Below are 27,087 nucleotides of genomic sequence, written 5' to 3'. Positions count from 1 at the left end.
CAAATATAACAAATCAAACAGATTGTGATAAAGTATGTAAGAAACTGGACGTGTAGTTTACCTCTGGGCTGTGGGGATAAACCTCATTTTATGCTATTTTCACCTTTATAATATGAATATGTGTTGTTTTATTATTAAGAAAAACTATTTTTTAGTCATTGAAAAGTAATTTAGAATTTTGGGCTTCTAAAAGATTTTGTCACATTCATAGCTTGTCTCTTGCATAGCTGTTTTAGCAAATCACCCATTAGGGGGGAAAAAAACAAGGGAGTAGAAGTTTGTCACTGGGTTGCAGCACGTATGTATTGGAGAGACAGACACAAAGGAATTTGTGATTTGTGTGTCACAGATGGGTGTTGAGGCTTCTCACCCCGCTGAGTGAACTACAGTGTTTGTGCACTGCGACCTTGGAGGCTGCAAGTATGTGTCACTTAAGAAAGTTGCATTTTCAATTCAAAACATTTGATTCTTACAAAGCATTTATTTAATAATACTTCCAATCTCAGATTTATTATAGTGTAGAATGCAAAATTTATGTAAAGTATTATAATACGAGCCATCATTATTATTATGGAGGGCCTTCTATGAGCACCTCTGTTCCTCCGGGAGCCATCTTTCACATTTCTCTGATGGGAAACTCTGAGAAACATTGCCCTGAGTAGATATGAATGGGTGCCTGTAGTTTGTAATCATCCTAACACACTATTTGGATTTTGAGTTCCAAAGTTACTGAATGGAAGGAAGTAGATTTCATAAAGGGCACATTTTTTTAGGTCAATTTTGCCCATTAAAATGAATGTTTGATTATGTACTTAGAATTCTTACTGAATTCAGTAAATGCATGAGCTGGTAGGTACTTTGGTCATTAAAACTATAATCTAACAAAGAAAACAAAAAGTAAGTAAATAAGTAAGTAAATAAATAGAGAGAGAGAGAGAGAGAGACAGAGCGCGCGCAAGCGAGCTATAATCCAGTTAAAGCTAAGGAAGCTAAATAAGCTCATTGTAATCAAATTTACTTTAACTTCTGTTTCTCTCCCTTTGTTCCTTTTCACAGGTCACAGTAATGAAAGGCAGTAACAGAAATAAAGATCACTCAGCAGAAGGAGAAGGGGCTGGGAAACGACCAAAGCGGAAGTGTCTTCAGTGGCATCCACTGCTGGCCAAGAAGCTTCTTGACTTTTCAGAAGAGGAGGAAGAGGAAGACGAGGAGGAGGATATTGATAAGGCAATTCCTCTGTTTATTATAGAAGTTTTACGTTTATTTGAGCATTTGTTCTAGAAACTTCAGCGAACACCCACGGGGTGAAAGATACGTTTCTAAAAGTCTGTGTAATGGGAATCCTGTTTAAGTGCTTAATCTACATATTTCTTCCAAATATTGATGATTCTTAAAGTGTCTATACTTCCTGATAGTTTAGACTGAAACAGATCCTTTTTAAATAGTGTTTCCACCAGCTGACTAATGATTTGAAGGTAATACTCACTTGCAGTAGAGATGGGGTTATTCAGAAAGTTTGATGTGCTTACCTGGCACCCAGCCCGTTGCCCCTCTGGCCTCTTTCTTTGCTTCCAGCCTGTCCCTGCCACCATAGGCAGCCTCAGAGCTGCTTGGGCCCTTATCTCTGTGGCTTCTCTGTGGCTGCTCTCTCCCCACCAAGCCTCTCGCAGTCAGTCCTCCAAGCCCCCTTCCCCAGACTCACACTTGAGCAACCAGCTCTTGTTTAGAAAGTCCACAACCCTGCAGGTGCCTTTAGAAAGCCACCTATTCTCCCAGGTCTTGGCATAACTGCTCATCATTAAGGACCATCTCCCCAATAGATGGGACCTCATCCTTTCAGCTGTCCTTCCCACCCAACTCATTCCAGATCAGAGGATTTCCTCCATAGCACTTCTTACTATTTGTCTTGGGTTCAACTGTGCCTTTGTTTACGTGTTTTTCTAGACTGGAATATAAGCTCAATAAGAACTTGCCCTTGTTGTGCTCTTCTCCTTCCTTAGAACCTAGAACGGTGTCTGGCATATAGTAGGGATCGAATAGATACATGCTCAGTGGAAGAATAAATGAGTACAGATTTTGTGTCACTACAAATGGTATAAGCACATTTTTGATATTCTTCAGGCCTTTGACGTCTAGTCATTCTTTTGCTCTTGGCTTGTGTCACCTCCCTCTTCCACGGTCTCAGCTGGAGATGTAAATATTTTTCCTGTTTCTCAGACATCTTCTCTGGTTACCCTTTACAGTCCCTCTCACTCTCGACCGTTTTTCCTTTTCCATAGAGAATAGGGACCACCAGAAACAACTGCTCCGGTTTCCTCTCGCCTCCTCGCCTGTGCACACTCCTCACTCCTTATCCGTCTTTTCCTGCTCCTTTCCTTGTTCAGAGAAATAGGTACGACCCCTTCTTTTCAAGGAAATTGCCAAGTTTATACTTAATTTATCTTTCTGACACATTTGCACCTGTTGATCACTTGGTCCTTGAAGCTGTCTCCTGTTTCCATGACATCACTCACTCCTCTATATCTGTTCCTACCTTCTCAAATGTATTTTCCTAGTTTCTTAAAATTCACAGCCCTTCATTATTCTACCCTCAAATGTTGATTTCTTTTGGATCTCTTATTTTAATTTCTGTCTTCATCGTGGTCCTTTCTCCTAAGCTCTGAACTTGAATTTCTGACTTGACATCTCCACTTAGATATCATGTCAGATCTCTGTTTTAATGTGCTCAAGATGAAGCTTTTGTCTTTCTCTCCTCCAAACCCCATTCCCCTGCATTTCCCTTTCTCAGGAAGTGGCAGCTCCAACTTTCAAGTTGGTCTGACCTGAAACCTTGTCAGTTTTCTTTTGCTCGAGTCTCACAGTCTTTTATCCATCAGCAAATGATCAGCTATGCCTTCAAACTGTCGTCGCAGTTCGACCCCTTCCTAGTAACTTCACTACTACCAGCTTGATCCAAGCCGCCTCCATTTCTGGTACAGACTATTCTCTCTCCCTCCCTGCCTCTGCTCCTGCCCTTCTGCAGAGCAGCCAGAGGGATCCTTTCAAAGTGGAAGCTGGTCGTGCTGCTTGTCTGCCTCACGAGGTCAGGGAATGTGCATGCTCACTGCTCTGTGTGCATCACTGCAGCAGTGCCTGGTCTGTGCCAGGTGCCCAGAAACAATTACTGAGTGAGAGAAGGAAGTCGCTGAACCCTCTTCTCTCTCCAGTTCACATCCAGTGATCTCATCCACACCCTTAGTCTTAGAACCTTGATACTGATACCTCAGTTTGTTATCCCAGCTGAGACTTTGCTGAGAGCCACTTCCATTTCCACCCACTCAGTACTGACCTTTCTGCTCCCACCAGATCTAATTTCTTTCATTTGAGAAAACTTGTTTTTTGTGTATGAAGGAGTCTTGCCACTGAACCTAGAAACACTCTTCCTTTTTCAACCTTTAAATCCAATTAGATGCCACTCTTGGTTCTACCTCATAAATAAATATTGTCTCTGTTCACACTTACCAATTCTCATTGTTACTGCCGGATTCAGCCCTGTTCCTGTTTTCACCTGGACAGCTGGAATAAACTTTTAACTGCTCTCTCTAGTTTTGGTTACATCTAGTTTTCTGTTATAATTCATGCCCTGCACTGTTGACAAGATTAATCTTAAAATGCAAATCTCCCCTGTGGTTTCAAGCAGGGTTTCCATATCCTGGTCTAGTACTAGTGTTGATTTGTTACAAAGTATTACAGTACTCGGCCCCTGGTGAAAGAAAAATAAATTTGGATAGTTTTTCACTATTATTTAATTTTATTTATTTAGTCACATATTTATTTGTTGACTCTTTTTTTAAATCTTTTTGGTTAGTTAATATTATTAAATAGTAGCATTTCTTTTTTTTTGATGTCCATACTTGGCAAAATAAAAAGTTCACTCTCTGTGTTGGTCCTCACAAGGATTTTTATTGGTTGTATGATCTGAAACCACTTGTTTACATGATTAAATGCATGTTTTTTTAGGTGACACATTCTTCATGAAGTGGCTCCTACCTTCTAAATCTCATGTCCCAGATCCCTGTTCTAATCTTTTATATACAAGTGCTATTGAACTGCCTATCAATGTTTGAATAAACCATCAGGCCTTAATCCCTGTTAGTTCCCCCATGTTTCCCCATTGAGACTACCTGCCAGATTCGAATTCATCTTTCAGAATTTAGTTCAGACAACAGCTTTCCTAGGGAGACTTTGTGTACTTCTACCCATCTACTAGTGCTTCATTATCACACTGGTTCCTTGTTGCAGTCAGCATACTGCTTTTTAATTTATTCACATATATATCTTTTCCCCTCCCAAAACAGTGAGCTCCTTGGTCCAGGATCTTATGTTATTTATCTCTTTTTCCAGCTCTTGGCTTGAGTTTTATAATTTAGTAACTGCATCAAAAGTTATTCTTTTCTAAAGGGAAGTGTAATTACTTCCTCAACCTACATAATACATTTTTTTCTGCCCGTTTTTTCTTTAGCTTCTTAGTTTCAGAATGCTAAATAAATATTCCTTGAAAATGCAAATTATTGTTAATGATTGTATACATAATAAGAAAAATTAACCTGTAGCCTTCAACCCAGTAATAATCCCTAATGTATTTCTAAATCAGATAGCTATAATTTCAAGTTTGTTCTGTACTATTTGTGTTTGAAGATAATTGATGGTTGATTAATGCATTTGCAATACTTAATTTAAACTTAAAAGTCTTTAAAAGAAACACAAATTAAATTAAGCTAGTGATTTGTCCTGGAATATCTTATCTGTAACATTGCCCAATAAGCATAATATAAAAGAACATAGTTGCCTTAAAGTAGTGGTTCTCAAAGTGTGATTTTCAGGCTAGCAGAATCAGGATCAGCTGGGAACTTGTTAGAAATACAGATTCTTAAGGCCAACTCCAGATCTACAGAATCAGAAACTCTGGGAATGGGACCTAACAATCTGTTTTAACAAGACCTTTGGGGATTTCAGTGCCCACCCCAGTTTAAGAACTACTATCCTTCTTAATTTTAACTAGGAATAAGAAATTAAAGAAATGCTTTTAGTAAGCATTTTGGATTTCTGTTCACTGTTCCTAAGATATATCATAAAATCATACTTTAAAATCAGAAGATATTTAACTTTCCTAATATATTCTGAGATTCTGTGATCAGAGCTGTGCTTTAAGAAATTTAATCTTCAACTACATGCAGGAAGTATCTGTAAGAGATTTAAAGTAGGAAGACTAGGCCATAGGCTAGAGTGGTACTGGGAGAGTAGTAATGAGAATTACACAGATGAAATGGACAGGATCAGAGCTTTGCAGAGTCCTTGAAGACCTTGAATTGGATGAAATGCTGAGAAAAAGGGAGGATTCAGAACCGATTTTGAAGGTTTAAGCCTGATGAGTTTATTTCTATCACCATAGCATTTCACTAGACAGGAAAGCTTAATATTTACAAGCTTGAAAATTTACAGTGTGGTTTTTCCTTCAAATAATGTTAAATGTCTATTTTGATTTTCACAATAGGAGGCTCTACTTGTGATGTGCACAAAAACATTGAGTAGTGTATGCTAGATTTTTATTATTTAATTTCATATTAAACATTTTCATATTATAAGCCATAGAAAAGCACTTTACAAAGCAGAGAAAGACAACTCTTAATGTTTGTGTACTTTATGTGAATATTGTTGTTAATCTTGAGACCCATATGTCACAGAATGGGTTTATTCATTCAACAGTTAAGTACTAATGTTACACCAGACATTTAGCTAGGTGATGTGTAAGGAAAAAAGTGTAACAGTTATAACACAGTGTAATATATGCTGTAATAGACACACTCAGGTTGCTATAGAAACTAAGCAGAAGAATACATCATAAGTTGTTTACCAACTACTAACTGGTTAATAATTTTAAAAAAATATTTTTTTACTCAATTTGTAAGTTGTTTAAACCGAGCTAAGAAGAAATACAATTTGAAAACCAAGACTAATTGTTAAAGCAAAATTGTCCTGGATGTGTTAAACCTCTGGCTTTTGTTTTCTTGGTAATAGGTTCAACTTCTTGGGGCCGATGGCCTAGAGCAAGATGTTGGTGAGATTGAAGATGATGAATCACCAGAACAGCGAGCCAGGAGACCAATGAATGCATTTCTCTTATTTTGCAAACGCCATCGCTCAGTTGTGCGTCAGAAACACCCCAGGCTTGATAACCGAGGTGCTACCAAGATACTAGCTGATTGGTGGGCTGTTCTTGATCCAACGGAAAAACAGAAATACACAGACATGGCCAAGGAGGTAGGTTCCAATAACAAGGTTTTACAGTCTGGTTGTGAGCAACCAATCCCATAACCCCCAGTTCCTGCTGAAGGCCTAGCAACAGGAAGGTGAATCCTGAATTAGGTGTTAAGAGAAAACATAAGAGCTTTGCTTCTATTTCTGAGTTCCGAATTCAACTTGCAAACACTGGTGGAGTGCCAAGAGCAATTTATTACCAAGAGGTTTTTTTTCTCATTGTACTTACTCCACTGATTGATAGAGGGGATTGATTTTTAAGAATGGTGATTTATTTATTAGGAATGGGTTTTTTTAAATAGTTTTTCTAGGAACTCAGCTTCTGCTGTTAGAAAGTGCCTTTGGGAAAGATGACAATCTTAGGTTACTTTGGTTGTGTCATGGGAAAGAATCTTGATCTAGTTCTGACGCCATATAGCTTTGTGATGATATCTAAGTCAATCTCTGGGTCTCAGCTTTCTTCTTTTAATGTTAGAATGAGGAAGTTGGACATAAATTTGTATCCCTTCCAGTTCTAACATTTTTTGATTTTGTAACATACACGGTTATCAAGAGATATGTTTTGATTTGTTTCTTTTTTGTAGGTAGTGCAGCGTGAAAATTTAAAACTAGTAAGTGAATAAATGGCAGTGGAATAGGATGTACTGTGATGTGTGATGCATGTTTACACTGTGTAGGCAGTAGTCGGTGAGAAGCATTTCCACGCAGGAAGGCTTTTCAGAGAGGTGGGACATTAATCAATTCTAAAATGATAGCAGTGACTAAATTTCTTCAGAAATTCTATACTGGTCTGTTTCTGAATTAATCTAAAATTAATGTGAGTTCACTGTACATTTAAAATATATTGTGTAATGGATTTATCAAGTAAGGAGGGAAAGCAAAGCAATATCATTGTGGTTAAACCTGAAAAGACTAATTCTGACTTTATTTCTTCAGTGTTTCCACTTGCACACATTCTTGATTCATGAAAACCCTGCCACCCAAGCATTTGGTTAAGTACTGTGAAAAGATGAACTAGCAGGAAGCAAAATACAAAGTTTCAAATGACACATGTTATTAAACATCTCAGTGTGTGGAAAAATAATTATTTTAATTGATGTGGTTTTATTGAGTTGTTTAATAAGCTAACACAGAACATAAAAATTTCTGAGGCAGTGTTCAGGGAAATTTGAATCCAGAGTAAATGATTAGCTTGCCTACGTGCTATGCAATTAATGCTCACATAAGGCTTCAGGAATTGACTATTGTTAAAGACAAGATTTTAACTATGTAGAATGTTAAACTGGAAAATTTAAAATCAAGTCCAGTAACCTACATGATTTAAAATGTTTCAATAGATTCCCACTAGCATAACAATAATTAACAGTAAAACTTTCTCATTACATAGCTTTAGGTCTTTTCATAGTCATGCTTATATGGTAAAATAAACAATTATCTGAAACCTCATAGGGAACGCCATTAGCTTCCTATAATTAAACAGTTGAGTTTGTTTTTGGATTGCTGTTTTTGGATAACATGCAGCCTGTACCAAGTATATTGTTTGCGTTTTTAAAATACTGCTAATTTACAAACCCAACAGGCAGCCACTTTTAAAAGGAGGAAGTATTATTTTCATACAGGAAATCCCTTACTAATTACTTAATTAGGGTCACAATATTTGCCATTGTGGTGCAGTAATGAAATCTGTTAAGGTCGCCCCCTGCAGTCTTCTGCAAGTGGAGACTGTAACTGGATCTTCACCTTCCTTCTTGCCTTGTTTATATATAGGGTGTCTCAAAAATATGTATATACACATTTTGAATAATTATAAAGGCAGTGTTTATTTAAATATATTTCATTTTCAAAATTGAGTTATCAGCTGTTAAAGTGTGTATACATTTTTGGGGGACATGAAATGTCATGTTTCTAGTGCACAGTGTGGAGGATTCAGCTACTTCTAAAATCATTATACAGTTGGTTGCTAGTCATAAGTGATACTTACTTGTTTCAACTTATTTGCTAAATGGTTTTGAAATTACATTAAAGTGCAGGTAATTCTGATGTTGCTTTTTTGTGTTAATATTGCAGCCTGAATTGGAAGGTCAGTTTAATAAACAAAAACTTATTGTGTGGCTTCAGGATACCAGGGCTTGTGGTGGTTTCTAGTGATAAATATATATGTTCTCAGTTCCTCAAGGTACCCCTCAGGCAATCATTTTTATAATAATTTTCTATGTGTAACCTTTTAATTTAAAGCCCCCAATTTAAAATGTGTTCACTGTTAGGACAAGACATTCTTTCAGCATAGTTGACTGTCGGTGTGAATGCTTGCATGATAGTGTCACCAATAGCTATTCTGTCATTATCAATTGAATGAAAAATACTTAAATTTTCTCCATATGTTTTTAAAAGACACATATTCTAAAAACAACAGTGAGTAATAATTAATATAACTTTTGAGAGGTTTTTTTTTTACCTGTTAGACCCTTTCCTTGCATGATGTTGTACCTGTTCACAGGTCCTGCCTGCCTGCCTGCCTGTTGGGACATGCAGAAATAATATTTCTTTTCCTTTTAACATCTTTATCTACATAAAGATCTTTATCTACATAAAGATGTTAAAATATAGGAATACATGTCTACCTTATTGCCTAGGATATTGCTGAAACCTTCCATGATTCACTAAAACTAATGATTATAATTAATTCATAATCAGTTTAGAGGAATCACATATCTTGACCTTCAAGTTGAGTGGGGTCAGTGCAAAGAAGAGGGAAGGAGAATCTGGAAAATGAGGGCAATTTTGAATGACCTTTATAATACCCTCTCCCTTTTGTGTAGAACCAGAGGCATGAGGTAGAATGCATGCATTTATGGATTGATTGGTTCATCTTGGGCCTAACGTTTTACATGAGCACAAGCATGTAAAGTCACTTCCAATTGTCCTCTCAGGCTCTTCGGAGTTAATATCTTGACCATTCGTGCATTTGTGGAGCTGGGATACTCTTGCCTATTTGACTTTAGCACCCTTTTATTATATGCTGCTCGCTTTAGATGCCTGAGAGAGAAGTAGATTTGAGTGAGTATGGCAAAAATGGTAACAATAAAATGTCATGATGCCCAGCTGGGCGTGGCTCGGTGGGTGAGCATCGACCTAAGATCCAGGCGATCGGGGTTCGATTCCCGGTCAGGGCACATGCCCAGGTTGTGGGCTCCATCAGTGACTCATCATTGATGTTTCTCTCTCTCTCTCCCTCTCCTTTCCTCTTTCTGAAATCAATAGGGATATATTTTTAAAAAATATAAAAAATGCCATGGATCTTAGGGGAAGGGCCTACCTGTCCTGGGGTGGGGGTTCAGTGGTGGTATTTCAGAATACCCCTAGGCTTTATGAACTTGATAGAAGTTGGCCTGGGCTTTGACATAGGATTCAGAGAAAAAGGCAAGGATAAGAGCAGATGTGGGAAAGTAGGAATAAGTTCAGGAACAAGAAAGTTTGTTTTACTCCAAGCCTAGCATATGTGTAGGAGAGTAATAGGAAATAATGATGTTAAGGGAAAATTAAGAGACCAGGCTGAAAATTTTGGAGGTTCAGTTGTATGCCAATAAAGCAGCTATGGAATTAAATGCTATAAAATAACTCGAAGGTAAACTATAATAGCCTTTTGTAAATATTGGTATCTATTGTTGTCAGTACTCTAGGAAACATTATCACCACCACACAGCTCTGTTGAGTTTTTAGTGATTAGTTCTTCCTTCATATTTCAAGATAAAATTAAACCTGTTTTTGGTTATTTATTTACAACTGGGATACTTTTTGTCAAGACCATTCATTCCCTTGTTTTGGTTACATCAGAAATGGATTCTTCTCCAAAGAAGATATATTTTCATTTCCTCATGCATTATAACTGGAGAATTTTGGGTAGCTGTCATGTATCCCGTGTACAGAATTTGTTTTATAAGCTGGCTGTGGCACCTTGCATACTGCTGCACTGAGAGTAGCACCTTATTTACCCAGCGTCCTTGAGAAACCAATGTTACACATTGTTCCTCCTTTAAACACTTTTTATTTTATATATCTATTCTGGAAATTTTATTTAAAATTTTGTTTACATACTTCCTTAAAGTATTCAGAATGCCTTTTGAAATTTTTTGAAAATTTCAACTCATTATTTACAAACAAGTTTTATTTTATAATCTGTAATTTGGTGGGACCTTTGTGAACAATTGCATTTTTGTCTGTGTATTAAATGATTCTCAGCTATTTGTTCTTTTGCATTTTCTCTTTGCTTTCCTGTGGGTCTTTCTTTTGGATCTACCCTCCACTGTCAATTGACATTTCTTTCCTCTCAGTTACTTTTGGCTACCTCTAATGAAATGACTTAATGTCTTTGGGGTTTTCTGCATGTGACTTCATTAGGCGCCCCACCACTTTGGGGTGATGTTGATAATAAAACCAAAGATTTTGGCTCTATGTTTCATAGTATTCCTTGTTTCTGAGACCTTTCCCATTCCATTATTTCAGCTATCAGTACTTTCTTACTGTATTAAAAAAAAAAATTCAAACATTTGTCTTTGAAATGATAATCAGTTTCTGAATATTGCTCTGTCCTGTCCAGTGTTCTTTTATAAACATTTAACTTATTTAATCTTCAGATGAATCCCATGAGGTAGATATTGTGTTTCCAAAGCTAAAGATGAAGACACTGAGGCCCAGAAAAGTTAAGTGACTTATCCAAGGAAGCAAGTTAGTAGTAGTAGCCTTCTCCCTTCTCAGACCTTTCTGAGTTTCCACATCTGGAAAATGCCTGCCTTCCTAGGGTCAAGGTGAGGCACAGAAAAGGGGATGGAGGTGCAAACATTCTGTAAAGTTTAAAATGCTATATAAATGTTAGTTTTATTGTCATTCCTGACAAGTAAACTTATATTTGTTTGTGTTTGATACTTCTTTACCTAGTTAATATTTGCCATTTTTATTAGGGAATTGTGAACACAGTGGAAGGCTACAAAAATGCAAAATTTGTCTTTTAAACACAAGAATCAACCAAACTAAATGATCATTTGCCCAAGGTGGCTGATACTGTCCTATGTGTTTAATGGCGCCCAAGAAAATAGTGTTTAATTAGGTGAACTAATGACTTTATTTCAAAATATCAATTTGCCAATTGTTAGTAAACACTAGCATTTAAATATGCAAATAAAATTACTAGGACTTTATAATGACCCCATAAATAGTGATATACCTCATAGTGAATGATAAATTGAGAATTTAAACTGAGTCTCTTAAAACTAACTCATTTTGCTGTTGGTTTCAGATGTTAAGTTTTAGATTGAGGGACTTGCTACTGAAACATCATATAAGATTTTTGGTATTTTTATTAGAAAGTTTCCGTTTTGAAAGATGCTGTCACTAATACTCAGATTTCTTCTGTTTCTTAGGTGTCCCCTTCCTCCCCTTCAAGGTTGATCTGCTAGATAAGTTCTTTCCCAGTAAGATATCATATCCTCTGCTAAGAATCATTTAGTAATATGCTTTGGTGAAAATCAATACATGTAATGAAAGTGATAATACTGTCATCCTTATGAAGGAATTATTACCAGCATGAACTATTTTTAAAGCACTGATGACACTAATAAAGGCCAGCCTAAATAAACCTAGTGTCTAGAACTGTGCTGAAGACGGCATAAAGCAGCGGCAGTCACCGGCCGTCATCATTCCTCTCTCTCTTTCATGGATTCCACCCACCCACCTCTACTTCAGTACTTTGTGAGCATGGACTAGGTGACAGATACTGGGTAGACACGGGATGAAAAGAGCATGAATTAGGGTCTCTGCCTTCATATTATTTGCAATCCATAATTAGCCGCGCAAACATACAGGGTAGGGCAAAAGGAGGTTTACAGTTCATATGGAAAATAGTACAGTAATGAATAAATAATAATACAAGAATAAACTCTGTGTTTTGCAAACTCACAACTGTAAACCTCCTTTTGCCCTGCTCCGTATTATTTCTTTTTACATGTGGTCTGTAGGCTCTCCCCTGGCTCAGGCATGAAAAATGGATTTGCAAAGGGTCTGTAAAAGAGGAAGCTAATTATGGGTTGAAGAACAAAGGGCAAGAAAAAGGCCTGTAGTGTGTGGGGTTTTAGGGAAAATGGTAACAGAGAAATCCACTACGAGGGTCAATACGCTCTCACTATCACAATATTAATCTTGCACAATCTTAAACTCAATGTAAATGATCAAGACAATATTCATTAGCCCAATCAAGTATATATTGAGCAAAGGGGTTAAGAATGTGGGAGATAGAGAAAAGAATAACACATCCCTCGTCTTTAGGAATTTAATGCTTAGGTTGAGAAGCCATAAATTCATGCAGACACACAGGTCAACGCAAGCAGTGTGTGAACACCGAGTGTGGGCAGAAGCAGGAAGGGCCTCAGGGCGTGAGGTTGTCTGTCTGTCCTTGTCCTTGAAACTAGGCACCTCGCCAACCATTTCCTCTGATTCAGCTGTAAGAGACAACAGAAAGGCCTAATCATTTGTTGTGATGAGGTTATTAAGGAAAGGAATTACAATTACAGAGAAGGCTGAGTAAGAAAGAAATGAGGGAGGACTGTATTAGTCTGAAGCAAACAGGTGAGCGAAACTATTAGCGTGCTGGTCAACATGTGGGCAAAAACCCATCATCACAGGATGAAAATACCAAAGGGAGTGGCCCCCACCCATCTAGATCCTCAGGACAGGGCTGTTCATGCTGAGGGTAGGAGGGGAAGCTCAGTTATCCTCTGAGAACATCAATCTCAGGCTACTGGTACTATCTCAAAAGTAACTTGCTAAATATAATTTTCAGAAATCTCCCATTAAAGTAAAAAGTCACTTCATGGCTTCCATTTTTTATCCCCAAATTTCTAACCCAGATAACCTAAGTGATTCTTCTTTATAGACACAGCTCCTGACTTATAGAAGGTGCTCAGTAAATGCTGGCTCCCTTCTCTCCAACCACCACATTTCATTAGCAGTAATAATAAATCAATGCTATTAAGCCTACTTCATATATGACAGTGACATTGTTATATACCAAAAGATAACACCTTACGTTAATCTTTTAAAAATTGGATCTCAACATTACTTTTCCAGATAATTTATAAGAATGGAAATTTGATCTTAAAAACACCTTAATGCTAAAGAAAGATGTATATCTTTATAACTAGTCTCCAATAGTTTGTTTTTAATGGGGGGTTTGTGCAGCCTGAAAGTCCAGTAGTATTTCCAGTTATTAATACAGTCTAGATCTTCTCAACAGAGTAAAAGAGAATGACAACCCTGTTGGGGTCTAGTAATAAGGGACCCTGAGGATGTCTATACAAAAAAAATGGCTGATTCTGGTGCAAATATGTGAAATATCGCCATAAAGTAAAATCTACTGGAATTTTGGAGGAGAGATTACACAGGAAATTGTCTGATTATCTGATATTTGAAAAAGAGATATGATACATTTTTATTTTCTAACTGCGGGGGGCTGAGTGAACCCCTAACATAATACATTTTAAGACAGCTGTGATAGGCAGAAATCACTTTTACAAGGGTGAAAGAGAAAAGGAAGATTTAAAAAGTGGCACTAATCTCTACTTCCTTAGTTCTAGGACCTTTCCCTCACAAAAACTTAAAACATTATTATTTAGATAAGACTCAATAGCATTATCTGATTTGAATTATTGTTGCTAGATTAATAGAAAGAAAATTAGACTGTTTTGTGTGACCACATTAAATTTATGATTTTGACAGAAAAAAAATATTTTAAGTTATATATTAACCTGCAAAACTTTTATGATAAAACCACTCCAGTAAAAATTACGTACTTCAAAAACTGACTTGACTAAATACCCATGGAATTAGTTGGTTGTTCTATTGTGGAAAAGTCATAAAGGAAAAATAGAACTTACGGGAGTTAGCTATAGATATTGTTACCTAAATGACTGTAAGGATTACTGTGGCAACAGTAGTTCATTTTCATATATAAAAATTATTTTAAACAATTTTACTTTCATGTTTGAGTAATTGGGAGAAAAGTCAGTTTAAAAACTTGGTACTAATAAAAAAAATCAAAATTTCAGAATTTCTTTTTAAATCTAATTTTGTTACTTTTCAGAGAGTAAATAGGGATCTGGATGAGTAACATTATCTACATTTCTGCAAGTGTATTTATAGATAAATTCATGTTAACTAATTTGAATTGTAAAATGTTTGTTGTCTTTAAAAAATGTGTTCACTGAGGTTTAGTGATTTCCTTAAACACTTTAAACCTTCTTCTTACAAAATACAGCATGAATTTGCAATTTTCCAAACAGTGCAAAAGTTTACTTTTATCTCCATCCCTTTGAAGGATCACAAATTCCAAAGTCTTCAGGATTTACTGTAGTAACTGGTACTTTCATAACTGGAATTTCTTCTTATAAAACTACCAGTTTTTCTCTCTCTCATGACAAATATGTTAATTAATTTGTTTCAAAGTCCTTTGTCACTTTATAGAGTGGTGACCTTTGTCCAAATGACTGTTCATCTGACAAACCCAGCTTGTGTGTCTTCCACTAGAACACAATAGTGATGCATGTGTCTGCTACTTCCATTTTCACCTCTCCCTGCCATTTGTCACTTTCCACCTCCAGACAGCAGGCCAGGCTGCCTTTCTGCCCAGCTTAATATGTAAATCCCACCATGTCCATGTAGGATGGGGTGTCTCTTCTATCACATTTGATATTTCCAAATACATTCTGCTGTGTGGTGGTAAATTCTAGATCGGCTCTGGGCTTTTGTCCCATTTCAATAATTTTTGTAAGAAAAGTAGAACTGTATCTTACAGTTTTTTATGATTACCTTTCTCCTGCATATACCTATATATCAATATGCAGATGTACAGCTTTTAGTAAAAAAAAATAAAAAGGATTATTCAGAAAATTTGAATTAAGGTAATTTTAAACCATTGACTACAGTACAATTTTTATTTATATGATTTAAAGTGAAGTGCTGAGAAAAGTTTATTTAGATTACGTATACTTTCCTTACACCAAGGGTAAAGGAATCTTTTTTTCCCATTGGGCTAAATAAAAAGCTTTCGAGCTTATACTAAATTAGTTCATTTTACACACAAAGTGACCATTTTAAAAGGAAAGCTTACAGGATTAAAAGAATCACATTAATTTAATAAGAGTATCCAGCAGTAATAACATATGATAGTTGAGGAATACATAGAAAATCCATTTTATCAGATGACATAAGTTTTGGCAATAAATATTTTTTATTTAATTTAGTCAAGAAAGGGGAAAGAAGTGGCAGATGTGGGAGAAAGGGTGTCAGAAGAAAGCTACAGAAAGATAGATAAAAGAGAAGGGAAGATGTCAGTGAAGGCTGAAACCTCCAAGTAATGACATAAAGTTTGTGATGGATGAATTGAAACATCACACATTACAACTCTCACACGTCACATTGGTGATCATGTGTGCTCATTACAAAGCCCTGGGATGTTGGCAGGTGCAGTTACAGTTTATAGATGGAGGAAATGAAGCCCAGAAATGTTACACAACTTGCTTAATGTCCACAGCTGGCTAATAGCATAGATGGGTTTTGAACCCAGGTCCCCAGACTCTGCACCCTGTACTCTTTCTTCTATGTGGCCTTGCATCTTCAAATGACTAAAAAGTGATATATTACTTTACCCTACCTTGTTCCCCTGCTTCTATTCTCGATCTTGGTTCATTTATCCCACAGCTGATTACTTTGCTCTGTTAAGTTTGCCTGCATTTGCCTTACTAGTACATCAAAGCACAGATTTAATTTTTACTGTACTTAACCAAATTAAGCAGTGAGCAGGACCTGGTTACTGGCCTGTTCATACTTCGTAATGTGTACCGGATACCATGCTGTGCACCACTGTTTACGATAACCTTAGGCATTTCAGTGTTGTTTCCAGTCTGTGGAAACTAAGGCTGAGGCCCAACGATGTTATATTCTCCAATTCGGGTCTCCATCCTTGGTCACAGTAGCCCTAAGTAGAAGTGTTAGGGATTGAACTCTGGTTTTTGTATCTTCAAAATCCTTGACTCTTTTCATGACAAATAACTCCCTTTCTCCACTGAGGTCAGATGGCTTTTTATATATTAATAATATATCGAGGGTTAAAAGATAAAAAATTTGCTGCCTCTGTACCCTCATCCCACAAATGAACTATTGTCATTTTTTGACAAGGAAAACCATCGACGGGGCTGAAATTGGTTGTTGTTTTTCTCACTCATTATCCAAATAAGGTGATAACGTGAAGTCTGTTAGAACATTTTCAATCTATGTGTTAATTAAAACCTGTTATCTATTCTTTATAGTATAAAGATGCATTTATGAAAGCAAATCCTGGCTACAAATGGTGTCCTACCACAAACAAGCCTGTGAAATCCCCAACACCCACTGTCAATCCACGAAAGAAACTATGGGCCTTCCCATCTGACTCTTCAAGAGACTTGCCAAGCCCCAAGAAGGCCAAGACTGAAGAAATGCCTCAGCTCAACTTTGGAATGGCCGGTGAGTTTAGACACTATTCCTACCTGTTCTTTAAGGACAGGGCAATACATTTAGGCAGTACTTTTCCCAAACAATACACAGAGAGAGAAAATAATAAAGAGAAACAAAGATAGAAGTAAAATCTATGACCAATAAGAAGTAGTGGCAAATATAATATAGCGTATCTGAAAGCTTTGGACCATAGTAAACATAGAATGAGTATATATAATTAAGGAAAGGAGGTACAGACCACGTGGTAGAGTCACTATACATACATGTGAATTCCTGACATTGGCATTATGGGAAAGCAGACAGCAGTGTGGATATTGTTAGGAGCTCGGGGAATTTTATAATGTAGAAAAATAATTTACAGACACATACACAGTTAAGCTATCTCAGTAAGCACCTTAGTTATTGTGGATACTTAAAAAGCCACAGTTATGTAGATCATCTGAGGATATGAAAACATCTAGGGCAAGAATATGAACAACTCTATCACAAATCTGAGATGGATCAGACAGCTGTTTCTTAGAGGGAATTCCCATCCTACCCCCTCTCCTGCCCCATTCCTGTATGGGCTGAGTAAATTTAAAATTCCAGGTGGTCCCATTTGTTATGGAACCTTTAATACTCTTTGGGTGGTAAGGAATTCTAAAGCATGTATAACTGTGAAGTAAAGTACATATACTCACCCTGTAAATGGCTGTGTCTTCCCTGGCTATTGCAATGGAGTACGTGAGAAGAATTTTCCAGGATGAAATTGAAAGATTGGGCAGGGGGGATGCAGTGAAGTTGAGGTTGAGCTATAGGGTTCCTACTGCATTATTACAAGCAGTTTTCTTCTAAGTGAGAGCACTGAACCATTTGTAATACGGAAAGCTCTGGGAAGGAGGTCGAACAATATTGTGATGCCACTTCATCTTTTTTTAATGGCCAGTAGGCCTAATTCGATTTAATAGTTCAATGTGTGATTCATAATATAACAGAGTATGTGGTGGTGTCACATATGAGCCTAAGAAGTGCAGTCTGATATAATAGCGACATTCGGGGAGAACAAAGCCTTCAGGTGATTGTTCTGTAGGTGTCTGTAGTGTAATTCTAGGTGAGCTTCCAAAATGATACTTGTGCATATCCCAGAAGAATAAAAGTGGAGATTGTCCCTTGTTTTAGCTGTCACTTTGTACAATTTTAGCTTCAAACCACTTGTTAATAGTCTTGGCGTGCATTCTGGACTTCCCACACTGTATCAGTTTGAATGTTTTATAAAACATTTTATTATCAGGACCGAAAAAGAATATATGGACGATCAGCTTCTAACTGCATTTCTTTGATTATTATTTATCTTCCATTGCTTTTTTCCCAATTTTAAATCTAGGTCAGTCTGTGTAGGGTTTTTTGCATACAATGGCTCTTTACAAACCAAGAATAATTGAAGATAAATTACAGAAAGCTATGAATGGTGTCTGTTTATAGCACCATTTCTGACAGTTTATTAATCTACCTTTTATACCTACAAATTAAAAGTGGGAGCAAGACTTCAACCAAGATATTTACAAGTCAGCTTTTAAAAACTGTGTTCTTTAAAGCAGAATATAAGAAAGAAAAAAACACCTTTCTTGCATTTACCTCATTATGTGAGGGCTTGTGATGGATGTTAGAAATAGAGGATCCAGGCCCTTGTTAAGTTAATGTATAGTGAAGGACATTGGTCTGATATTTCTAGTTATTTCCTTTTCAGTACAATGAAAGCAAATTAATTTTCCTTTAATTAAAACATAGTCCTTAGCTGTTTGAATCTAAGGGATACTGTAGGGCTTTTTGGGACCAGTTTGAGCTTTTCCTCAACATGGAATGTTGTTTTTTGTTTTGTTTTGTTTTCCTAATAGTTCTTGTCACATGACATTTTGCTATTTTGCATAATCTAAAAGCAGTGAGTTGTATGATTTCCAAGAAAGGAAAGCTATGTAGAATTTAATTTAGTACAAGCCCTCTTAGGGAAGGGAAAGCATATTCTTTACATAAATATATTTTTGATATTTCTAAATAACATTATATAAATATAAATTAATATAAAACAGAATGGTAATTTCTTGGTCTGTATTTTAGTATCATTACAGCAAATTTCTTGAAAAGTCACATTTGTATATTACTTAAAATTATCATATAAGTGTGTTTCTAGTTTACTTTATAATTTGAACTAACACATTTTTACCTTTATTAGAAAGTGATCATCCAATCCTCCTGATCTCTAAAGTGACAGCTGCAAAATTATTTAGCTGCCCAGAGAACCAAATTAAACTTTTCCATTTTGCTAAATTCATTTCCCCCTCCTGATTTTTATTTTTAAATACATTTAAGTATCTATTTTAACAGCCACAATAGTTCTTAACCAACAAAAAGCCTTGTTTCATCAAATTAGCATGCTCCTGTGTATTCTATATGCGTGTCTTCCTTGTGGCTATCTTTTAACATTAAGCTTGGCCACCTGATCATTTGGTGACATATTTTCCCCTCTAATAGTCTCTTCCTTTTTTTTTTTTTTCTTTAACTACAGCAGTTTTTTTCTCTCCAAGTTTTAAAAAAGTTTGTATAAAAAATGTGGTCAGAGTCGCTTCTTGAGTTCGTGAGACAGATTGTATACAAAGATATACTTAAGGGCATGCCATGCCTTAACATGAGAATTCCAAAAAGAAAAAGGAAAGAAACTCCTGAATGTCTTTAGGCAACAGTATGCCTGATCATCATTTTTAATTGTAGAGAGGTTCCTAAAGTTAAAAACTCATTTATTTATTTAAATACATTTTTATTGAGTTTAGAGAGAGAGGAAGGGAGAGGGAGAGAGAGAAACATCACTGTGAGAGGGAAACATCATCCCATCATCCCATTGTACCCTACCTGGGGATTGAACCCGCCACCTGGGTGTGTGCCCTGACCGGGAATCAAACCTGTGACCTTTCGGGGCATGAGATAATGCTCAACCAACTGAACCATACCGGTCAGGGCTAAAAACTCTTTTATTGAGGACCTACATGTACTACAATGGACACTGAGTTAGGGATTTTTACATATGTTATTTCATTGCAGTTCTGATATTTAATTTATTTAAGACAGCCTTAAAGGATATGTGTTTCTAATTGTCTATAATACTTTCTTTGTTTAAATATAACCCTGGGTCATAGATCTACCAATTTGTTGTTTTTATTTTGTCTTTCTGTTTCTGTTGATTTTTGAAGGAATGAAAACAAAGACTTCAGTAATATAAAAAGTATTCATTTTAAATCTTAAAGCTATTTCAAGGAAGGGCCTGACTATACCCCTAAGATTTAATATGTCAAAAAGACATCATTTTTAATTTTAAGTTTTAAAGAAACATTATTTGAACAAAGCCTACTAGATTTTGCAGGCCCATTTGTAAAATTGTTCTGTTTTCTAGTTCCTCTTATAGCCTGGTTCTTTTTATGAGCCCTGATTTTACATGGCAGAAATAACAGTTTGAGAATAACAATGTCAAACTTCTTAGGCGATAAGCATAAGCGCTCTTTTGTTTTTAAAAGAAATCCATCTAAACTTTCCATGCAGTCAGGAAAGAAGCATCACATTAAGGAGATAATTCACGTTATAAACAGCTATGGTATCGAAGGATGTATTATGTTGGAAAGGTGGGACCACAGTAGTGTTTAAAAGGCTGACAAGCCCGGTCGGGTATAGCTAAGTGGTTGAGCATCAACCTAGGATTCAGGAGATGGAGGTTTGATTCCCGGTCAGGGCACATGCCCGGGCTGCGGGCTGGATCCCCAGTTCGGGGGCGTGCAGGAGGCAGCCCGCCCATTGGTAACAACTCTCTCATCATTGATGTTTCTGTCTCTCTTTCCCTCTCCCTTCCTCTCTGAAATCAATAAAGAACTATTAAAAAATTTAGAAATAAATGAAAGACTGACAGAAGTATAAGTACTTAAGTACATATGTGCCAGGCATAAAGAGTTTTGAAAAGTTTTCTATGAAAAGCTATATGTGGTTCTGTTGCATTTCTGATTGCTACCCTTCGTGAGTTTCCTTTTTTCACTCTGTGTGGATTATACATATTTCATGGATGTTAAATTGATGATTTGTTTTTTACTTAGATCCCACTCAAATGGGAGGACTGAGCATGCTGCTTTTAGCTGGAGAACATGCTCTTGGCACATCAGAGGTAAGCTGGTTCCTCATTCTGCTCATGCTGGGGGTTGAGAATACAGACATTTGTATTCTGTTCACACTGTGAGTTCTGCACTTTCACTGTTTACAGCTCCTGAACAGACTTTACTTTTGTTTTCATTGAGCTCTGTATGTGCATTGTATTGTGCCTTGAGGGTAACAGAAGTGGTGCGAATGAGCCCAAGAGCACACAAACACAAGGCAGATGTAGATTTTGAGGTTCCGTAAGCCTAGGAGTAAGAAATGCAATATACAGATAATTAGCATTTGTGAAGACTGTCCTGGGTCTGTAGGGTGGGTCCTGTGATTCATTCTAGTCAATTCTTAACCTTCCCTACTTTTGTCACATTCTCCTTGAGACTTGCTAGTGAAAAGATGAGAGATTAAAGAAGCATGAAACTGTCCGTCTCTCTGGTACCTGAATAAATCCAAATTTCTGTTTTAGAAAATTAGGAGACATGGCATTCCCAGGTTGTTTTATTCTTTAAAGTGGAAAATGAAAAGGACCCAGGCCTTCTTGACCTTGGCTTTATGACCTTTTGTTCCCTTGTATAGTCTGCTTTTGCTCAATGTTTTTAGGTGTGGTTTTGATGGGTAGGCAGTAGCAGTTTACCATGCATAGTTTGCATTTGTGGAATTCTTCTATTTTCCAGAGACCAGATCAATTAACTTGAAGGTCATGTTATTTTATCACACTCAGGTACTTGAGATGGAAATTTTCCAATCCCCAACCAAAGTTGTTATGTAGGGCAAAATAGCAGTCAGCCCAATTTTATTGCAGATATATATATTTTTTTACTTTTAAAAAAAATCATGAGTGTGCCATACAGATTACAGTTGAAGCCTGTTCAAATAGTGATTTTAGAAGATACCATGTAGGATCTTTACATCACAAAAGCCTTTTATTATAAATAATTTACATCTGGGGTCCATAATAGTTGACCAAATGTTCAATTTAATTAATTTTGATTCCATTCAGTTCAGTGGAGCAAAAACTGTGTAAGTTGATGGACTGGTAGTTATTTACATTGTACTAATCTTTAGCTGAGAAAAGTAAGTATGTCACTTTGTGCTTTTGCATATTCATTATTCAGCATGTTTGTACTTCCTAACATTCTTGAGCATCATTTCACTTTCTAACACAGGGTGTTGCCTAATAGCAATCAGACTAGCTCTGACCTGGGTGTAGACTGTCCCAAGCACTTTCCGAAAGGTGAAGTGAATGTTGGGATAATGATGCACACCCGACCTTTCAGCGCAGTCTGACTCATGATTTCCAACAGTGCATTGTATTGTGAAAGCCAGCATCATCTTTTCTAACAGATTAGATTATAATGATGTTTTCTTCCCAACATCTATTAACATTCTTTCTAAATTCCAGGAGCGCATGTAAACCCATAAAACATCCATAGAACTCACAGATTAGATGAAAATGCTAGTCAAACAAAAGAATGCTTTTCCTCCTCTGCTTAAAGTTCTACTCCTGGGCTCTTTTTAGTAAGAATTTCTCTTCGCCACTTTCAAGAACAGCAGAGATCTGACAAAGCAGTGTTTAACCTTTGATTTCTGATGAAGGGGAGGAAACGAAACCATTTTGAGAATTCTCAAGCTAAAGAAATAAAGCTAATTGGTTTTAAGAAATGAATCAGATAGAAGGGAATCAGCTCAGAAAGAAGTTGCCAGCAGTTAGGTCTTTAAGAACCACTTCTGAGAATACAACTTTTTTATACCCACTTGCTCTTACAGATGCTTTATTTCTTGTTGCTTTAGAAAAGGAAGTATTTAACAAAGCGAAAGATAATATGTGTGCATTCAGTGCAATCATGTGCTGGGGGAAGTGAGGAATGGAAAAACAATACAAACTAAGGTTGTTAGAAAGAAAGATTCTTAGGCATAAATAGGGAAAACAAATTTTTTTGACTCACTGCTGCTTTTAGTAGGAAAAACTCAACAACCATTTACAGTGAGATTATTTTACTATTTTGGGTGGGATTTTGAGATGTTTATCAAAATTAAGTTAGCTTTTGACAGTGTATACTTTGACAGTCTAAATCAAAAGCAGATTTACTTGGAAAACAAAAGAATACAGCTTTTTAAAGCTTTTTCTTCATAATCCCTATTTCTTATCTCAGAGATATTTAGGTCATTATTGAAAATAACCTTGAGATACTGAAACAATAAAGCAGTAAAAGTATAAAATAATGCTGCTTTAAATATAGTTAGTTTATGTCATATAGGCATTAACAGACTTCACTTAGCACCTGATTTTCTGTTCAAAGTCTTATTCCAAACATGGAGACATGGTCATATAACTTTAGGGGCTTATATATACCTAGGCAGATGATGAAGCTAAAACAAATACAGTAAATACTTGAATTTTTCTAAGAAAGAAAATCAGCAGAATAATGAGCTAAGGAGAAAGATACAGAAATTTTATACTACTGACATAGTGTTAGGTATGACCAGTCAAATAAAGTGACATTTTACAAAAATTCTGCCACAGAGAAGGTCTAATCCTAATAGCTTCCCATGACATAATTCTTATTCCGGAATATTATTCTTAAAGGGAGGAGACTTGCCTTTGTTATTGAATCTGAAACCTAACTACATAGAACAAGTCCTCAAAAGTCTGTTTTTTTAAATATGGAAATTTTAATATAGGTAATAGTTTTTCTGTTTTTTGTTGTTGTTTTTTTAATTCTAGAAGGTAGAGAGTCTTGTAACTGAAATAATAAAATTTGAGATTATAAGTTTCTTTGGCCTGTACTATTTCCTGCATCTACCTAAAGTACTCTTAGAGCTTTTAGACAGAAATGATAGGTTCTTGAGCTATCAGTGGATAAATAATAACAAACAAAATATTTGCATTTTCTCTTTTTCTCAGTCTTTTGATTAACTCTGAAGCTGCCATAATAGATTTTTGGCATTATCAAGTCAGCATTTTTATATGATACTGTTACTGAGCCATGCTTGGTTCTGTAGTTTTGATTGGGGTGACAGTGTTTTGTGGTGAATAAAAGGGATGAAGTTTGCATTTAAGTTTATTTTGGATCGTTTATTGTTTTTTCTTATTTTTTATTGATTTTGAGAGAAAGATAGATTTATTGTTCCATTTATTTATGCATTCATTGGTTGATTCTTATATGTGCCCTGCCTGGGGATGGAACCTGCACCCTTGATGTATGAGGATGACTCTCTAACCAAATAAGCTACCTGGCCAGGGTGGATCTTTTATTTTTTACATAAATGATCAGCCCTATATTTCCTTTATACCCAGAGTACATTGAAATGCATTAAATGTTTTGGATACATTTTAAAAAGCAATGTTTGTCATTAAAAAATTTACAGATTAAAGAAGCAAACTAGATGCATTGAGCAAGACTGGCATAAAGGAGTGATCCCTGGCTCAAAATGGACTAAGGTTGTTTTCACTGAGACCCGGTAAAACAGAGTGTAAGCGTAGACGTCTCCTTAGGAAATAACTCCAGAATAGTGAAGGAGATGGGAAGAGGTGTTTCCAATGAATAGGAGATTTTAGCAAACCTGTTTAAATCAGAAATCAGGTGGAAATTCAGTCATTGAGTATGATGTAAGTGCCAGCAGAAAACAGGCTATCTGAGGGCTGCAGAAAGCCACTCTGTTCAAAACAATGCCCAGAGGTTTAAGTGAATGTATACATTTTTCTTTTTAATTTAAAGGAACAAGAAAGAAAAAGTTGAAGAAACAGAAGTACTAATGTTCACATCAAACTCTGGGAAGAGCTCAAGTGAAGGCAGTTACATTAAGAGAGTTTAGCCCTTACTTTTCATATCAGGTAGTTCTCTACAGATGAAAATACAATAAAGTATACATAATTTGATCTAGAGTTTCTAGAGGTAATCTTCAGGACTAAAAATCTTCTATATTGTAAAGCTAAATTGAAATTTAAAAATAAAGGCAGGGAGTATATAATTCAGAAACGGGGGAGAGTATTCAATGCATAATGTATAGAATAGGTGGATTAATATTGGGAAGGACAGTATTCAGTATTGGACCTAAGAAGGGATGTTTTGGGGAATAGTGGAAAATAAGAAAACTTAGGCAGAGTAATCATAGCTGGTGAAAATGTTGGGAGCCATCAGTATCTATTTAGTTGAATGACTGAGGGCAAACTTTCAAATGTATGGGGAGTATGATTTTAGAATGTCTTTTTCTTTTGTTGGAACCAAGAGATATGACAGTAAAGCTATGATCAAGCCATTTTTTTCTTTGCTTTCCATGCTGTAAAATGGAGCTAATAATAATACTCTCTTGCCTCTAACTCCCAAGACATCTCTAAAGATTAATTAAAGAAAACCTGTAAGGCATTTTTAACCCTCTTGGAAAGCATTCCTGTAGGCATCTAGTATTATTACCATAAGTTATTCTAGGCATTTTATACTTAACTTGAAAGCATACATTATATCAGGCTTACTCCTGCAGGCTACAGTATGCTTTACTAGCAGTGCACGTTCGTGCACACACACACACACACATTTTCTGTTTATTAAAAACTTGTAGGAAAGTATAGTTGTAATTTACTGTTTATCACCTGGTGCTCAAGGAGAAGACAACTTTTTAATACCTGAGAGAAACCAATATAGGAAATACAACTTTAGTAGAGTATCTGAGTTAGCGTCATAGTGAGTGGAGAAAATGCTAGCTGAAGATGGCACAACTCCATTAAGGGACTTTAAAGGTCCTGTATAAGAATTGAACAGTGTCGGAGCTGTGTGCCATCTTTTTACACATTCATTCATCTGACAAGTATTCATAGAGTACTTTCTGTGCTCCAGCCACATCAGGGAACAAATTAGGAACAAGTCTCTGTTGGTGTCCTAAGGTGAGGTTTTTAGAGGTAAGCAAAGGGAATCACATTGATTTCCATTTGTTGAACAGCATCTGCCTATTTAAAAACAAAACATTTCTATCTGACAGAAATTTGAAAATAATAAATATATTCTGTTTTATGTTTGTAATATTAATCTCTCACCTCCACCAGGAAGCCCTTCCTGATTTTTTGAGCCAAATTTGATTTCTCCTCTTTCTAATCCTTCACAGCTTACTGTCAGTGTTACATATTACAGCACTTGATTATACAGGGGTGGGCAAAGTAGGTTTACAGTTATGAGTGTGTGAAACAGTTTATTCATGTATTATTACTTATTAATTATTGTATTTTCTGTACCAACTGTAAACCTACTTTTGCCCACCCTTGTATTTAGTTGTGTCCTTTATTATAAACTCTATAATAAAGGTATTACAATTTTTCTCATTGTCTATTATGTGTAAGTCTTGACTCACCTGGAAGATTCGAAGCAACTTGAGATCAGGAATAATGATAGGCTTGAAGCTGCAGGGCTCCCCACTTGCTTACGGTGTGGTTAGTTATGACCACTAACATTTATCGATCACTTCTTTCATTCTGGGCACTGCTCTTCAGTGCACTACATAAGAGTAACCCTTGATTTTCATAACAACTCTATGAGTTAAGTCTTATTTTCTTTACAAGTAAATAATAAACTATTCGGTGAGGAAGCATAGACAGAGAAGGGTTAAATAACCTGCTCAAGATTGTGCAGCTGTGAAGTGACAGAGCCGGGGTTGGAACCCAGGAGGAGGAAGACTAGCGTCAGTCTTCAAGCAGCATGCGGGCGCCGTTGTGATTCAGGCCACTTCTGTTTCTGGGGCCAGCCGCTGTGCTACGCACTTACACTGATGGCCTCATTTCACCCTCCCATGAGTCCCGTGAGGCTGGTTTATTATTATTATCCCCATTTCATAAACGATGGAAATAGCCTCTTCAATGTCATAGAACAAGAAATACTAAGATTTAAACCCATATATTTTCCACTAAATGATGAGATAGGTGAAATCTGAGATAGAAAAAATGTGGTTATACCAATATTTGTTAAATGAATAAATGATTATCTCCATATTTTAAATATTGTGTGTTAAATTTAAAACAAATATAGACTTAAATAAAATAGAAAGTTTTCACCTTTATTTTAATTTCTAACATCGATGAAGTAGGGAAGATAATTTTCC

At 36.2% G+C, this 27,087-nt stretch overlaps 1 protein-coding gene across 11 annotated transcripts in view; it reads left to right on the top strand.

The window, feature by feature from the left end:
• The window catches only part of BBX (BBX high mobility group box domain containing), a 253,040-nt gene that overhangs the window by 166,114 nt on the left and 59,839 nt on the right, over positions 1-27,087 (top strand). For all 11 annotated transcript variants that reach the window (XM_081138095.1, XM_081138103.1, XM_081138102.1 and 8 more), the window contains 4 exons: positions 1,057-1,227; positions 6,058-6,300; positions 16,653-16,848; positions 20,949-21,016. In XM_081138095.1, the coding sequence (XP_080994221.1) occupies positions 1,066-1,227; positions 6,058-6,300; positions 16,653-16,848; positions 20,949-21,016 (669 nt within the window). In that variant the 5' untranslated portion in view covers positions 1,057-1,065. The remainder of the gene's footprint in view (positions 1-1,056; positions 1,228-6,057; positions 6,301-16,652; positions 16,849-20,948; positions 21,017-27,087) is intronic.

This window comes from Miniopterus schreibersii (assembly GCF_964146895.1).
Source record: "Miniopterus schreibersii genome assembly, chromosome: 5".
Taxonomy (NCBI): domain Eukaryota; kingdom Metazoa; phylum Chordata; class Mammalia; order Chiroptera; family Miniopteridae; genus Miniopterus; species Miniopterus schreibersii.
Note: the sequence above shows the minus strand (reverse complement) of the source record. Positions and strands in the feature narration are given on the sequence as shown.